Genomic DNA, 18,509 nt, shown 5'->3' on the forward strand with positions numbered 1-18,509 from the left:
GTCATCATTCCTGCTACACTGGCAGGGCTAGGGGCCAGGACTCTCCTCTTCGGGTTTTTGGGGGATGTTGCTAACTCCGGGACCGATAACAGGAACCACACCCGCAGTAGATGTGCACGGTGTGAGGTCTCGCAGCAAGCTATCAAATACGGCGCATTTCTCGGCTTTTAAAAAAACGCTATGCGTCGCCAGGTGTTTCAACAGATTCAAGGAGTTACCTCCTTTGCACAGTATCACCTTAAAGCACTTGTTGCAGGCTGCTGAGTTTGCATCTTTTGCTGTGAAGTACAGCCAGACTTTGACCGCTTCGCCTTGGGCATTTTTAATCTGTAGCTCTGCTCTAAAAGAACGTACGTACCTGGCCCCGCCTACTACGCTTGCAAAGGTAAAATGATTGGCTGGAATCCAAAGTGTCTGACATCTCAGGAAAAAAAAGCACCGAAATAAAGCACCGAAATGTGCGCTGCTTTACGGTCTGGTTACTAACGTTTATGTCAGAACCGTCAGATAGCCGTACCCATCCCTAAGGAACAGTTTACCTTGAAGAGGCAACGCAATGAGTGTATGCTGTTATACATGACCCAACTTCCGTTTACTTTATGTTTACAATATAAAACATTAATACTTACAAAAACTGCATAACCACAATAACATGGTTTTTTTTTTTCAGCCTTGGGGATCGATTCTGAGGAACTGGAATTTCCTAGCGGTGACACACCCTGGCTATATGGCCTTCCTTACATATGATGAAGTCAAAGCTCGACTGCACAAGTACATCAACAAGCCTGGCAGGTATGTAATCCTTCAATTTCAGCATGCAGAAAGGGCTGGATCACAGAGGGTCTCAGGATGAATGGATACTGTCATTGCTTCCTTAACTTGTAAAAATTTTATTTTGCCATTTGTTCTGTCCCTGTTACTTATTTTACCAAGCTGTAGAGCGGACTTTCCAACTGCTATGACACTTCTGCTTAATGCAGTTAACTCTAATTTAGCTTATTTCGGCTTAGAATGCTCAAAAATACTGGCATAAAGAATATGACACAAAATATGGCACAGAATTTTAACCAGGTTTGTACTTTGAGCATTTGTGACTTAATATTCATAGTATGAACACAGAATTTGCATTAAAGCTAGTTTTCAATGAGTCCTGCTGGTCCCTTTGTTTCAGCTGGGAAAGTTTCTATCGTATATCGTTTATATCGCCCACCCCTAATAGGACCTTCCACTTCTGTCCCCATTGGTTCTCCTCTTTTAAGCCACAGCCATCAGTGACTGTGTCTCCTTACACCTTTAACACCTAATAAGCCAAAGGCTTTAGATAGAAGTTGATCAGCAAAACACTTTATTCAACCTCTAAAAGGAAACTCCTTGCTCTGTCTCCAGGTTGTTGTCAACCAATGACTTCAGATTTATGTGTGACAAAACAGTTTTCTAGAAGTACTGCCTCATATTTCCAGTTTGTAAATAATAAATAAAAATATTTTTACACCCCTTTTTACTAGTGGTTTGTTCATTCAGTCAAGTGTAGTAGTGTAGTGTTCCCACACAGTACTAATCCCTAGACTTGTAGTCAAGACCGCCTAATCCGAGACCAAGACCAAGACCGAGACCAAGTCGAGACGAGACCAAGACCAAGACCGAGACAAAAAAAGTATTTAAACTGCAGCCAGATGCTGCTTCGTTTACAGGTGTCAGGCATATTTATGTGTTTTTGCTTTCGCACAGCCCTCCTCACCGCTGTCTACTGTCTCACTCACTTACTGAGAGGACAGACACACGCTGCACTTGACTGTCGCATCTCTCACCCTCTCTGTTTTTCACATAATGATATTATCCTATATCCTTGCATGTGATTGGCCACAATATGGAGGGATTGGAGCATAGCTGAGCCACTGTGTGAGAGCTGAGCAGCGAAAGGAAATTAAGTGAGGGTAGAAATGACTGAAAGATTATTAGGCTCCTTTTTGAGTTTTGTTCAAAAAAGAATGACTTCATGTAGGAAAAATATATATATGTCACATATGCAGGACGCCTTAAACTATTTTTTTAATTAAGCAGCAAGGCAGAACAAAGTCAGGGCTGTATCAAGACACAGGGACTAAACCCCAATTCAACCAGACCCAGAACTGATCCGGAATTAAAACGGGACTACAACAGTTCAAAATCAGGACTACTTGGGACTTAATCAAAACAGAACCAGAATCAAAACTAGATGATAGTAGCACTAAAAATCATCATAGATCTGCACTACACTTATTTTTTAATTCTACCAAAGTAAACTATTTAGATTCAGAAAAGTTTATATAATTATTTAGCCTTGTTGTGCAAACAAGCCTGCATAACTTAATAAATATAGAATTTGAAAAGTAACAAATGGTATCTAAAAAGTTACACTAGGTACTAGATACATATTCTGATGAGTTTTGGCAAACAACCATTTGACTAACATGTGTCTCACCTGCTCTTGTTCCATCTCTGTTCTGTCCTCATTCTCCTCTCTCTCTCCCTCTCTGCTCCTCTCTCTCCCTCTTTGTGCTGACAATCAAGCCAAACACCAACATCATCAAATATACAGTGGAAACCAGATATTTACATGCTCTTCAGATAAAAACACAAACACTTTTTCAATTGTAACATCAAATCACACTAAATGTTTATTTTTTTAGATTGATAAATATAAAAACATATTTGTTAACTTTAAGAGTAAAGAGAGAAATTGTCTGTATTCCTTAATTGCAAATGGACCCAAAATGTATACAAAATTGAGCCACGCTTATGGAGGTCCACAATTCTTTTCCTGGTGTTTTGGTTGACATCTCTTGATTTTCCCATGTCAAAGAAACAGGCTCTGTGTGTTGGGGGGCCTTATATGCATCCACAGGTGTGCCACCAATTTACTCACATGGACTCTACTAACCTATCAGAAGCTTCTTAAGCTCAGAATGGAATCGCCTGGCGTTTTCGTATTAATTAACTTAGTGTATATGTACTTCTAAATTTGATGAAAGTGATTAAAATAGACAGCGCTGTCTCTCTTTATTCTGACATTTAACTAATTCAAAGATATTTCAACATTTATTTATCTAAAACAAAACAAGTTTACTCTAAATTCATGTTTAACAGTAAAAAGAAAAGTTTTTATGTTTTCTCCCTAAAGTGTATGTTGATATCTGGTTTCAACTGTGAATATACTGCTGTGTATTGAAATTCCTCTTGTTTTGCATAGAAATATACTGAACAACATACAAAGCATAATATATAAAATAACATCTACCTGAGTTTTGTCTTTGAAAGAAGCTCCTTATGTCCATTGTTGTGTTCATCAGTACACAACTGAAACCGATTTAGAGAGTTTGTTTAGCCGTGGAGGGTAACAACTGAAAATATGAAATGTAAGCTAAGACTCTCTAAAAAATTTGCATTGTTGTTCGGCTTTTTATTTATCTATTTGTTGATTCACTCGAAGAGCAAGTAACGCAACCAAGTGATCAGTTTGATATCAATCTTTTGTGATACACCGTCATATTTACATTATTTGTACAGTACGAATGATTTGCTTTGGTACCTGGTCAAACTTAAGCTCTCCTCTGTCTGCAGCAAACTTGCAGGCAGCAGCTTCTCCCCCCTCACTCACATGGGTGCTGTGCTCCTAGTGCCTGAACTCTGTGCTTCTTGTATTGTTTTTGTTTTATACAGTTGTCAGTCAGGCATCTAACTAACAAATTACACTCCAAAAGGACCCCATGCTTCTGAAAAAATGACCCGGGCTTAAGCCCAGTAAGCCACCCCCTCGCTCCGCTGATGGTTGACTCCAAATCTCCCGAACACTATGTCGATTTGAGAACGCAAGACCGAGACCAAGACCGAGACCAAAGTCACTCGAGACCAAGACAAGACCAAGACAAAAGTCAGTCGAGACCAAGACGAGACCAAGACCACGTAAAAGTGGTCTCGAAACCGGTCTCGAGACCAAGACCGGTCTCGAGAAATCCAACTCTACTAATCCCTAAGCAAAATATTAACTGAAACCAAAACCTCAAGACAATGATCAAGACAAACAAAGCTCTTTATTGTCATTATATATGTACAACACAATTATGGGTGTTCCACACAAGCTGTGTGGAAATAAAATATAAATGGTAAGACAGTAGGAATAAATAACAAACTATATATATATATATATATATATATATATATATATATATATATATATATATATATATATATTAGGGTTGCAACGATACACAAAATTCACGGTTTGGTTTGGTTCGATACGTTGGTGTCACGGTTCGATATTTTTTCGATACAAAAAAAAATGTTCATGCCTTTTTAATTTGTCATTTATTACATTTTCACGGCACATTCCGCACCACATCTCTGTGCGTTCATCATTTGTTTGAAGCCAGCTCACCTCCTGCAACTACTTTTCCAAGAATACGTGCTTCTTTTGTGGTTCGGACTCCTGACATTTCTTTGGAGGTGGAGGAACATCACAGTAATTGCTTAAAGGAGCTTCTTCGACATCTTTAAGAGTTCTAAACAAATGTCTGTCCTCCTCCTGAAAATCTTATGTACGCAAACACGCGTTGCAAGTTCTTATCTTGTGTGCGTTTTTTATTTTGACAGCGAATGCGCACCTGCGGACCACTTATGTGCAGCCCTGGTTATTTAGCTTGTCATATTGCAGCCACAGAAATTCTTTTGTCCATGAAACCATAAAGCTGCACTTTCTTTTTGCCTTATAGTCTGATTTGTCATAACTTTTCCGTTTTGTGGTAAGCTTTTCTTTGGCTGTCACTTCTTCACCCTGACCTGTCTTATTTGGCTCAGCAGAACTAAAATATATATCCTGCTGCTTTTACACACGCACTCACATAACGCTCAGCGATTCTCTGCGCGATCAACCTCTCACATGTTTAAGCTTGCTGCGGGAGATTTCACTTGTCATGTTTGCTTGTCATGTTTGCAAGCTAACGATTGATAAGACGATGTCAGAGGAATTGGTGCGCAAATTATCATCACTCACCAATCAGTGCTGTCGCTCACAGTCCGCGCGATTGCAAAGTGAAAGCAAAAAACAAGCGCAAATTCAAACGCGATTTCAATATGTCACATATTGACAGTGGCTCACCGATGCCAATGACATAATTACCCAGCTACATTTCCGAAAGAATGCAAAAGCATTGACATATATTTTTCCTTCCTACAATAGGCCGACGGGCAGGGCAGAGATAGATTTTGGTAGCCCGACTGGAAAAATGGACGTCGGGCTAGCGATTTTGCGAGCCCTGTATCTGATTGAGGAATCCCTCATCTTTGGAAAAGAGAGTTTATTACAGAGAAATGGCTCTTTCCAAAATAAAAGCTATACTATACGCTTCTTCTGGGCTATATTCTCAGCAGCATATTAAACATATCAGGTCCCCATAAGGAGAATCATGTGCTAACGGCTGTCTAAATGACTCGGGTAAAGTTTGTAGCATGCTGCTTGTTGTTTTTGTCTGCTTCCACTTGTCTTTGCACTTGGATGATGTCGGTGTAAATGTGCAGTCATATTCGTTGTGTTCCCACTAGTGCTGTCAGCGTAAATCTAGTTGAAATGACATTAACGCCACAACACGGCAAATCTTCATTAACAAGCTACCGCGGGGCGTGCATGGGGCTGGACAGCCAACACGTTAACGAGCTAACTGCGCTAACACACTAGCTCCCACCCATGTAATTGAGCATTGCATGGCACATCCAGCATACTGTTTTACTTTAGTCCATGACGCGCTTACCTTCAGGGTCATACGTCACATGAAAACCAAAATAGTTCCAAACGCCACATCTGAATGAGGGTGGGGGAGGTTCAATTTGCCATGTTGCAAGGAGAGCTTAACTTCTGTCTCGCTAGCTTGCCCTGCGCTCAGTGAATCTGCGTTCGACTACTCCGCCTAGGCTGCACTGTCGAGCGCAGATTCACTGAGCGCTCAACACAGACAGCATCGTCAGAAGGAAAGTTGATAAAATAAATTAAAAATTTTGTATTGTTCGATACATATGCATACCGAACCAAAAGCACTGTATCGAACGGTTCAATATCGATACGAGTATCGTTGCACCCCTATATATATATATATATATATATATATATATATATATATATATATATATATAGTCAGATAACTCAAAGTTTATTCAACTCATTCTTCTTGCTTCCTCCACTTCTGTACCATTGACTCATTAATGCTGTATTCTATCACAGCTTCTCTATTCCCATGTTGTTGCGGTATCTTAATGATTAACTTCGTATTGTGGAAGGATTTTCTCAGTTGTTCTCCTGACTGAAGCTTGGTTCGTTTACAGCATCCAGCCATGCGATTGCATTTGTCCCTAACCATTAGGAACCCTTAAGTTTTATCAAGTTCAGTTTTCATGGATGCCTGGATGTTAAACTTAATTGTTACACCTGGTAAAGCAGCAATGCTGATCACTTTAATAAAAGATGACAGAATTTAGACAATTTTTAACTCTAAGTGTGCTGCAGTGTTTGTTTGACTTTGGGACCTGAAGCAAACTGAGTTTTGGGACCAGATTACTCTGCGAGGCCATGAGCTGTAATGCCCAGAAAATCTATCAAAGTGGTGTGGCTTTGTAGCTTACCAAAGTCGTACTAAAACATTTTTTGACAGATTTTTGAGCGCCGTGCACCACATAGAATCCGTTCAAGGTCAGTAAACTCAACCAGAATTCATATATAAGGCACACTGGATTATAAGGTGCAATGTCGATTTTTGAGAAAATTAAAGGCTTTTACGAGCACCTTATAGTCCGACAAATACGGTAATAACGACAGCCCGCTTGTATGTTCTACAAAAAATGTGCTTTGGTGGGTATCTGACGGACAAGCACCAAACCAGTTCCACATCACTGAAGTTGCAACATTTTTACAAAACAATTCTGGTTCGTCCATTTCACTCAACGATCCGCTTTTCCCCTTCTCATTCTCCATTGGTGCCATGCTTTTTCGGCCACTGAACATGTAACCCGTTCAAGTGTTACGCCTGTTGTTCTTGCGTTGTGTTCTGGCATGAAAGTAAGAGGCAGGCGACAGTACTGGGTCTTTGGCTGTTTACTGCACATCTGCAACACAGAAATACACTCAACAAAAATATAAACGCAACACCTTTGTTACTGCTCCCATTCCCCATGGGATGGACGTAGAGACCTAAAATTCATTCCAGATACACAATATAACCATCCCTCCCAAACAGTGGTCACAAATCAGTCCAAATGTGTGGTAGTGGGCACATCTGCCATATTGAGATAATCCATCCCACCTCACAGGTGTGCCACATCAGGATGCTGATCTGACATCATGAGTAGTGCACAGGTGTACCTCAGACTGCCCACAACAAAAGGCCACCCTGGAATGTGCAGTTTTGTCTCACAGCAAAATGCCACAGATGCCACAAGCAATGAGGGAGCGTGCAATTGGCATGCTGACAGCAGGAATGTCAACCAGATCTGTCGCCCGTGCATTGAATGTTCATTCCTCAACCATAAGCCGTCTCCACAGGCGTTTCAGAGAATATGGCAGCACATCCAACCGGCCTCACAACCGCAGACCTCGTGTAACCACACCAGCCCAGGACCTCCACATCCAGCAGGTTCACCTCCAAGATCGTCTGAGACCAGCCACCCAGACAGCTGCTGGAACAATTGGTTTGCACAACCAAACAATTTCTGCACAAACTGTCAGAAACCGTCTCAGGGACGCTCAACTGCATGCCCGTCGTCCTCATCGGGGTCTTGACCTGACTCCAGCTCGTCGCCGTAACAGACTTGTGTGGGCAAATGCTCACATTCAATGGCGTCTGGCACGTTGGAGAGGTGTGCGCTTCACGGATGAATCATGGTTCACATTGTTCAGGGCAGATGGCAGCTGAGAATGTCCCAGTTCTTGCATGGCCAGCATACTCACCGGACATGTCACCCATTGAGCATGTTCGGGATGTGCTTGACCGGCGTATACGACAGCGTGTACCAGTTCCCACGAATATCCAACAACCTCGCACAGCCATTGAAGTGGAGTGGACCAACATTCCACAGGCCACAATTGACAATCTGATAGACTCCATGCGACGATGTGTTGCACTGCATGAGGCAAATGGTGGTCACACCAGATACTGACCGGTTCTGGGACCCCAGACCCCCAATAGCGCAAAAAACTGCACATTCCAGGGTGGCCTTTTGTTGTGGGCAGTCTGAGGTACACCTGTGCACTACTCATGATGTCAGATCAGCATCCTGATGTGGCACACCTGTGAGGTGGGATGGATTATCTCAATATGGCAGATGTGCCCACTACCACACATTTGGACTGGTTTGTGACCACTGTTTGGGAGGGATGGTTATATTGTGTATCTGGAATGAATTTTAGGTCTCTACGTCCATCCCATGGGGAATGGGAGCAGTAACAAAGGTGTTGCGTTTATATTTTTGTTGAGTGTAAGTGTCTGTTCGGTGTGTGTCACACGACTGCCAGTACACTTCTCCTCCGGCCATGCTGAAAGGAGCTGTGTCTGCAGCTTCATTAACACTACAATAATATAATAAATCAAATACAACAAATTGTTTTAAAACATTAACTTAATCTCTCAAAAACAAAAAGCACAAAATAAATAATATGTCATTAAAAAAACATCAAAAACAACTTATAAGAACAATAAACAAAATAATTCAAAAACAAATAAACAGTCAGATAAATACAATATCTGACCAAGATCCAATATTCTGGTACTTATAGTTCAAACATTATACTTCAGTACAATTATATTAATAACCGCCATCTAGCAGGCAATACAACACTGTACTCATAAAAACGAGTGAAAGACTGCATCTCCAAAACATGAGAACATCTCCATACCTGCAACACAGAAATATGTGTCTGTTCTGTGTGTGTCACGCGACTGCCAGTACACCTCTCCTGACGAAGGAAAAAAGGAGTGCATGCTGTTAAAAAAAAGACTGCCGCGAATACGCTCTCAAGCCGATCAGGCTAACTTAGCATGCTAGCATTTCAGCTGCGTTCTCGGCTAAAACTCATTATAAGCGTATATTAGCGAACTCCGCCCTCCACAAAACTTATCCCGAATGAGTCTCTTAATGACAAACAAAAATGCGGCGGTTCGGCTGTATTCACATTGCAGCTTGGGATCTGAACAAACTTTAATTTGCAGAGAGCAACGTGGCAGTGACTTACCTCCGGCCATGCTGAAAGGAGCTGTGACCGGGGCACACAAGCACGCGCCTACGTCACCACGCAGCGCACACACACACGAACGCACACAGACTCAGATCACACAGGTAGGAGACCGAGATGCAAAAATGACATATTTAATCCAAAAAAAAAAGTGTTTTGGGTGAAATTCACAAGTATTTAACACGTATGTTACATTCACCCCCCCTGAATTTCACCAAAATCACTACACATCTGAATGGTACTGCAATACCAAGAGGCACAACGATGCTGAACTACCATCACCTCCGGACCAGGCAACCCAAGGATCTTATCCCATAGTTCAGTTAAAAAACTATCCGTAAATGGATTAAAAGAAGTTGGATAGGTTGATCAGGCCTCCAACCCTTTCAGAACACAAAGGTGCAGCCTACACCTCATCAAACGTGGTCCCATTAAAGACGCACAGGGCGGGTGTCATGATGCCTCAAGCAAATACAACACATTCATAATATGCAATGGGATGACCAAAAACAGTCTATGTCAGAGGCCGAGCCTCCCGTGGCGGTAACAGGCCCCATGTAATAGGCTTCTGGACCATATTTTCTGTCAGCCTGTTGACTGACTTTACCACCCGACCTACTCTGGTAACCACTCTGCCTCGAACATTGGCATGGTCAGGGTCATGTCTTGGCAAGTTGGATGGCTGCCCAGTATACGGCTGACCAGAGGTCTGATTCATGTCTGAGCCAGAAACAGGAACAGTCTGCGGAACAACAGCGTCCCCATGACAGGCACCTGGAGCAGAAACTGTGCCAGACTGTGTCAAATCAGAGGTAGCGGAACAGTCAACCGGAGTAGGAAGAGCAAAGTGCTGGGCCTGACCAGAAGGGCTTGCTGAAGTGTGCCTTGTGCAAGTCTGAGAGTCAGGTAAGGCATTGTCCACATCTGCACCATCACATGAACCGTGCCGACGATCCGTGGCCTGTGAGGCATGCTCTCCTGCCACAGAATCCACATCCACTCCATGGCTCAAATCCGAAAGGACCCACAAGGAAGTCCTTGCTGCGGTAGACTCTGTCTCTAGACTGCCAGGATCCTCCAGATCCCCACAAGCACTGAGATCCCCCTCACTGGAGAAAACGTCCAGGGACTGACTTCCCAATGAATCCTGAACAGGAAGGAAACTCACGTCCAACAGAAGGTTTCTGTGTACAGCCTTACTTTGGCCTGAAGAGTCACTGATCCTGTAAATGTGGGTCCTGGGATGCCTCTCCACAACAGTATAAACCTGAGGCTCCCACTTGTTTGCAAGTTTCTTCTTGCCCCGCTCGCCTTTATTGGCAAGCAGGACGCGATCCCCAACATTCAGAGACACACCTTTGATTTTCTTATTATATTGATGAGCCTGATGCTCCTGCTCATTGCTGGTGTGCTCCTGGGCGATCTTGGCAGCCTCAGACAAGTATGACAGAAGAAGCTTGGAGTAGCTGTTAAAGTCCACCACAATGGGATCATGCAAAACAGACTTGAACATAACGTCGACCGGTAGTCGTGGGACACGGCCGAACATCAAGTAGAATGGGACATATCCAGTAGTCTTGTGAACAGTTGCATTATAAGCAAAGGTCAATGTCTGAATCTGCTGCAGCCATTCCTGTTTGGCTCTGAGAGGGAGAGCGCGCAGCATGTTGCCAAGTGTGCGGTTGAACCGCTCCGTGCCACCATTGCCCATAGGGTGATAAGCAGTAGCGTGAGACTTGGCAACGCCCGAAATCTGCAGGAGTTCAGAAAATAATTCACTTTCAAAGCTGGGACCTTGGTCTGAGTGAATACGCTCAGGGAAACCATATACACAAAAAACACAGTCCCATGACTTTCTGGCAACCTGCTTGGCAGTCTGATTCTTGCACGGGAAAGCAAAGGCCGTTTTCATGAAGTGGTCAGTCGCCACAAGCACATCAACAGAGCGCTTCTTTTTGTCCTCTGCTGACCAAAAGTCAATGCAGATGAGCTCCATGGGAGCAGAGGTCTTAATGCTCTCTAATGGGGCTCGTGCTGCAGGCTCTGGAGTCTTGGCAAGTATGCACCTTCCACAGCACCGAACATGCTCCTTCACATCCCTCTCCATATTGGGCCAGAAAAAACGTTGCCTTGCTAGGTGGAGGGTCCGAACTTGACCCTGGTGCCCTGCCAAATCGTGGACACCTTTCAAGGCCTGCGCCCGTAAATTCAGTGCTTCAATAAGGCCAGTGCCCTGGAATCCATATCATGTCTCTCACGCCTGGAAGGGCGCCTCCTGCAGGCTACGAGTGGCAGGACAGCGGAGATGATAGGATCTTGAAGTTGGTGGTCCTCCAGCTCATGTATGGTAAGTGAAGGCAGTACCTCATTGCCAACTGGTTGCAACTGCTGAACAAGGTGGAGAAGGGACGCAGCTCTATTCTCCGCAGCGGTTTCCCAGTAATCATGGTGAACCAAGGTAGCTGTGACTTCCGACGAACTGTAGGAATCTTCTGAGGTCAGAGCTGGAACAGGTTGTTGGGCAACCTGAAGATTTTGGACACCAAACCTGAAAGCGTCCTGCACCTCATGAGCCGCCGCACCTTCTCCATTCCGCACCAAGTGCTCATAGGGCTCCTGAAGCAAGCGCCCACCAATAGAATAGGTGAAGGGGTCACGACTGAGTGCATCTGCTACAACATTCTTTCGACCCGGGATGTACCTCAAATCAAAGTTGTAGGATGACAGCTTGGCCACCCACCTTTGTTCATAAGCGTCCAGCTTGGGCTTGGTCAATATATGAACGAGTGGGTTGTTGTCAGTCCACACTGTGAACTTGTGCCCCTTCAACCAATGGCTGAACTTTTCAGAGATGCTCCACTTCAGGGCCATGAACTCAAGGCGATGGGCTGGGTATCTCTGCTGTGACCTGCTTAGCGCTTTGCTCGCGAAAGCAATAGGGCGTGCCTTGTCCCCGTCGATAGGCAATTGTGATAAAACCACTCCCAGTCCATCCAGAGAAGCATCCACAGACAAAATGAACGGTCGTGAAAAGTCAGGATGAGCCAACACGGCACAGTTAAGGAGGTCGTCCTTCAGTTTATGAAAGGCCTTGTCACATGCAGGGCTCCAATCTGCAGCAGTCAACTTCCTGAACATGCCAGCACCCCTCTAAGCCTGACTAGTCCGTCCCTTCCTCTTCTGGCCAGCCGTCAGAGCAAACAGAGGCTTGGCAATGGCTGAGCAACCAGGAATGAAGCACTGATAGAAAAAGTCCATTCCTAAAAAGGACTTAATCCTTTTCACAGAAGGAGTGCAACCATCCTTCTCCATTAGAGCCTCCTTTGGCATCTTGGAAATCACTTCCACCTTAGCTGGGTCCACAGCGACTCCGGTCTGGTCGATGACATGACCAAGAAACCTGACTGACTTCCGCAGCAGATGACACTTTTTTGGACTCAGCTTGAGATTGTTGTCTCTCAACCTTTGAAAAACAGCTCGGAGCCGGCAGAGGGCTTCCTCTTCAGTGGGAGCAAAGACCAGGAGGTCATCCAAGTTGCAGAGCAGACTGGTGAAGTTGAGGTCACCAAAGATGTTCAGCATCATGCGCATAAATGAAGCTGGGCTATTGCAGAGCCCTTGTGGCATCCGGTTGTATTCGTACAGGCCAACAGGCGTTGTGAAAGCGGTGTACTTCTTATCCTCCTCACACATTGGAATGTTGTAAAACCCAGAGGTTAAGTCCATCATGCTGAAGAAGGCATTGCCCCCAAGCGCGGCAAGGCAATCTGCTTGGTGAGGGAGTGGGTGCGCATCCTTAAGAGTTCGCGCATTCAACCACCTGAAGTCCGTACAGATCCTCAATCCACCATCCTTCTTCCAGACCATGACGAGGGGGGATGCATACTCGCTGATGGATTTGCGAATAATCCCTTTCTCCTCCATGTCAGTGAGCAGGGGGTACTCTTCTGTAAGGCATGCGGAATGGGCGTTCATCAGTCAGGTGGATCCGATGTACAAAGCGTTTAGCTTCGCCACAGTCAGGCGGGTGTCTAGAGAAGATGTCCTCATACTGCTCAATTAGCTCAACAAGCTCTCTCTTTGAATGTAAGCTGGCTGAGTCAATGTCAATATCACCCAAACCTAGGGAGCACAACCTGTCATTCAAGACAGCCTCAGTAGCGGCTGGCCCACTGACTGGTACCTGGGCCATACTCGCCATCTTGCAGGAGTCCTGCTGGAAATCAAGGTCCTCCACCGCAAGGCAAGATGAAACAACAGCAACCCTCGAGTTGCGTTTCAAGGTTAGCGGTTTTGAGGAGAGATTGGTCATCTTCAATGGCACCCACCGATCACCCCACATGGATGTGATCACCCGGCCAACAAGAATGTCTCTCGGCCCAGACCCAGAGGTGCAAGGTTCCACGATAATCGTGCTGCCTGGAGAGACTGGCACATTGCTGGGCAGCCTGCCCCATTCCAGATGCTCATACTGTGGGAGTAGTGTCACAGCACGAGGCAGTTTCACAGTGCCAATTTTGTCAGGAACCTCCTCACCCCTCCATCTAGTGGTGCACGACATCATGTCCAAGAAGTGCTCATAGTCAAGAAGCAAGTGCTTGCTCCCCACAGACACAAGCTTCCAATAGTCATCAGAATGTTTCATAACTCGCATCAGGTACTTGAGGACATTGGAGCCAATGATGAGCTCATCACGCTGGCCCGACACTACCAAAACTGGTACAATGCATTTTACACTGTGGACAGTAAGTGTCAAGTCATAAATGCACTTTGGGTGGGTCTGCTTCCCACCACAGCCAACCAGTACAATACGTTCGGCCGACTGCGGTCCACTCACAAGAGCTCCAGCCTCTCTAAGTGACTTCTCGGCCTCTTCACTCATAGTGCAAGCCATGGACCCGGAATCCATCATGCCCCTCAAGTTAACCTTGTCATTCACTGCAACTTGGGTGTAGAACAATTCACTAAATGTAGGCACTACTGCTGGTCCCTGAACCACGACACGGTATCCCTCTGGAATTGTTGAACAGGTGTTGACATAAAGAAATTCAAGATCCGATTCATCATGATTGAGGGTATTAGGTTCATCCCCCACACTGCCCCTCTCCAAGTGTGGGCGATTCAGTTTTCCAAAGGCCAACTCTGCCTCGCGACAGCTCCAGCCTCCCGTCCCTCACGACGACCGTGAGAGTCCTTTTTCCAATGACCAGGAGCAAAGCATGCAAGACAGAGATTCTCTCTCCTGCAGTGCATGTGAGTGGAATGACCAGTGTTGCCACAGACCTGACAACTCTTCTTAAGAAAGGGCCTGCGGGTAAAATGCTGTGAAGGTGCAGATGCAGGGGCTGCAGTCTGCACATTCTGACATGCAATCACGCGATCCAAAAGGCTGATCAGAGCGCGCATGCCAGTCACGTCAAAAGCTTGGGTGTTAGTCGAACCAAGCTCGCAACCAACTGACTGCTGACTAGACTGAGTGGTCACAGGGCTTGTTGGTGACTGTTGGAACTGAGGAGTAGGTGTAGGCACCGGACAAGAAGACACTGATGTCCCAGAAGGACAGGTTGTCGAAACATCAGCTAGAACAGGAGTGAAGCAAACTGCTGTGGGCGAAAGCTGATAAGCGAGGTTTGAGGCTGGTGCTGTAGGCTGAGACTGCAAGCCGACACTCTCCTGCACAGGCTGTGATGCCATCGCTTCTTGAGGCACAAGAGAACAGTTGTGGCTAACCTCTCTCCTCTGTGAGGTGTGGAAACTGCCCTGACTGCGTGCCCTGAGTTCACGCTGGAAGCTATCAATGCGTTCTTGAACCTCAGTGGTTGTCCACTCCTCAGCTGCTTTGATGCTGAGCCTGTTCAAGACGATGGGGTCAGGGCAATACTTGATGAACATCATCGAGACCTCACGCCCTGGATCCTCAACATTACGCCCCTGCCTACGCAAGCACTCGTCAGCAAAGTCAATAGCATTGTTTAGCCTTATCCAATATTCCATCACTCCCTCATGTTGTAATGGTTTGGTGTTATAGAAGTCAGCCATAGGCATAGAAGAGTAAGTCAGTACACTAAAGTGCTGTTTCAGAATGTCAAATATCAATTCAGGAACCTGGACATGGTCAAGTGAGGGGTTGTGACGTAGGGTGACCCTCACTACATCCTTAGCCTTCCCCATCAACCTAGCCAATATGTCACGTGATCGCTGATCTGTTGGTGTGTTGCGTTTTACAAAGTACATTTCCATCATTTCAACCCATTCATGAATGGAGAATTTATCACTGCCATCACCCCTGAAAACTCAGCCTTAGAGGTTTCAGTAGGCATACTGGTCCCCTTATCACCCTGCAGCTGGGCTGCAATGGACTGACCAATCTGATTGGCCAAATTTGAAATGAGTGTACTCAACTCAGCATTGGCAGCTGTCTGCGGGGTCTGAATGTCACAGGGGGGAACCTGGAGACGAGTGGAACAAAACTTGGGAGCAAATGACACACCAACTTTAGGTGTCTGAACCCCATCCCCAGGAAACCACCCTCGCCCCAAACCAACATTAGAGGAAACCTCCCCATCAGGAACACCAGTTGCCTCTGAACCAGATGCTGACTCCATAAAGATGAATAAAGCACAATCACAAGAAACAAGATTCCAAATAGTGCAACTGTACAAAAGCAAACACAGTATTGGTAACTAACACTTAATGTTATTCAGGATGAGAATTGAGCAGATTAAATGTACAAGCTCATTCAAAAAGTCCCACACAAGTTAGGAAAAGCAACCAACTTGGAACAAGGGCAATTGCGAAGCGCTCCCCACGGTGATCGAGATGACGTCGATGCTTGATGAATCCAAAGGGTCACGGCACCAATGTAACCCGTTCAAGTGTTACGCCTGTTGTTCTTGCGTTGTGTTCTGGCATGAAAGTAAGAGGCAGGAGACAGTACTGGGTCTTTGGCTGTTTACTGCACATCTGCAACACAGAAATAAAAGTCTGTTCTGTGTGTGTCACGCGACTGCCAGTACACTTCTCCGGCCATGCTGAAAGGAGCTGTGTCTGCAGCTTCATTAACACTACAATAATAAATCAAATACAACAAATTGTTTTAAAACATTAACTTAAGCTCTCAAAAACAAAAAGCACAAAATAAATAATATGTCATTAAAAAAACATCAAAAACAACTTATAAGAACAATAAACAAAATAATTCAAAAACAAATAAACAGTCAGATAAATACAATATCTGACCAAGATCCAATATTCTGGTACTTATAGTTCAAACATTATACTTCAGTATAATTATATTAATAACCGCCATCTAACAGGCAATACAACACTGTACTTATAAAAACAATGAATGAAAGACTGCATCTCCAAAACATGAGAACATCTCCATACCTGCAACACAGAAATATGTGTCTGTTCTGTGTGTGTCACGCGACTGCCAGTACACCTCTCCTGATGAAGGAAAAAAGAGTGCATGCTGTTAAAAAAAAGACTGCCGCGAGTATGCTCTCAAGCCGATCAGGCTAACTTAGCATGCTAGCATTTCAGCTGCGTTCTCGGCTAAAACTCATTATAAGCGTATATTAGCGAACTCCGCCCTCCACAAAACTTATCCCGAATGAGTCTCTTAATGACAAACAAAAACGCGGCGGTTCGGCTGTATTCACATTGCAGCTTGGGGTCTGAACCACGCAGCGCACACACACACGAACGCACACAGACTCAGATCACACAGGTAGGAGACCGAGATGCAAAAATGACATATTTAATCCAAAAAAAAAAGCGTTTTGGGTGAAATTCACAAGTATTTAACACATATGTTACACACAGGCATGTTTTACCCATATTCTATCGCGATATTTCAATTTTTTATCGTTGCATAACATTGTACCGGTATGGGGAGAAGCCATCATGGGTGGCGATTGAAGTCTTGTGGCTCCTACACCTTAAGAGGTCTTTTTCACTCAGAGAAAAGATCCCGTGTTGGTTTATACAGGGAGTGCAGAATTATTAGGCAAGTTGTATTTTTGAGGAATAATTTTATTATTGAACAACAACCATGTTCTCAATGAACCCAAAAAACTCATTAATATCAAAGCTGAATGTTTTTGGAAGTAGTTTTTAGTTTGTTTTTAGTTTTAGCTATTTTAGGGGGATATCTGTGTGTGCAGGTGACTATTACTGTGCATAATTATTAGGCAACTTAACAAAAAACAAATGTATACCATTTAAATTATTTATTTTTACCAGTGAAACCAATATAACATCTCCACATTCACAAATATACATTTCTGACATTCAAAAACAAAACAAAAACAAATCAGCGACCAATATAGCCACCTTTCTTTGCAAGGACACTCAAAAGCCTGCCATCCATGGATTCTGTTAGATGACTTCTGTCACTGGAAGTCATCTAACCCCTGTTGTTTCAGGGAATGGACTGAACAAATGTCCAAGATGGCATTATATGAGCAAGTTACGCACAGAGTTAAGGGGAGAGAAGATATTTTTGATCAGGTCTGGGGTACCTTTTTGTGGTACATCAACAATGTATTTTAGATAATGGGATAAGTTGTTTATTTTTTAGTTTATTTTTATTTGTCATTGTTATTGTTGTTGTTCTTTTTCTTTGACAGCCAGTAGAGGAAAGAAATTGTTTAATATAACCAGTGTCCAAGATCGAGTTTAGTTTCCAGGCTAAACTAGTTCCGTCCAGCCCTAATATAAACTACAGGTGTGTGTGTGTGTGCGTGCGTGCGTGCGTGTGTGTGTGTGTGTACGAATACATACATACTAAGAATTCCAGTGGAGCTTTAAATGATTAATAAATAATTCAAAAGTCCAAAACCTGTAACCATGACATTTATATAGTGTCAAGCCTACATGTAACTGTCTTTTGATTTTCACCTTCCCGTTCTCATTCTTTGATATTTTTCATCTTTTTTCCTCTGAACCTATTGTTGCCATGGCTTGAAGTTTCCTGCCAATATCTCCTATCATGGTTGCTTCTATAATTTGGACCATATCATTGCCAGACTCAAGTTGACTTTGGGTGACTCCAGGCCTCCTTCTCAACAGAGTGAACACCTGTGTGTTGTGTTGTTTGGGGGGCCACCTTACAGAAGACACAGACTCTGTTGTAAGCCTGATTTGCGCTTAATGCCATCGTTCCAAGGTGTCACTGACTCGCCAGTAGTCACTGCATTCTTTTCAGTTGTTACCAGATTTTTCCTTGTCAGTGATATTTTTAGTGTGAGTCATG

The 18,509-nt window shown here is 44.2% G+C and overlaps 1 protein-coding gene across 2 annotated transcripts in view; it reads left to right on the top strand.

Annotated features, from left to right (window-relative positions):
* Nucleotides 1-18,509, top strand: part of cblb (Cbl proto-oncogene B, E3 ubiquitin protein ligase) — a 171,279-nt gene that overhangs the window by 41,469 nt on the left and 111,301 nt on the right. For both annotated transcript variants that reach the window (XM_085364305.1, XM_085364306.1), the window contains exon 6: nucleotides 671-792. In XM_085364305.1, coding sequence (XP_085220431.1) covers nucleotides 671-792 — 122 coding nt within the window. The remainder of the gene's footprint in view (nucleotides 1-670; nucleotides 793-18,509) is intronic.

Source organism: Diplotaxodon limnothrissa, linkage group LG10 (assembly GCF_057381915.1).
Source record: "Diplotaxodon limnothrissa isolate DT_005_m linkage group LG10, D_limnothrissa_male_GT1.1, whole genome shotgun sequence".
Lineage (NCBI taxonomy): Eukaryota > Metazoa > Chordata > Actinopteri > Cichliformes > Cichlidae > Diplotaxodon > Diplotaxodon limnothrissa.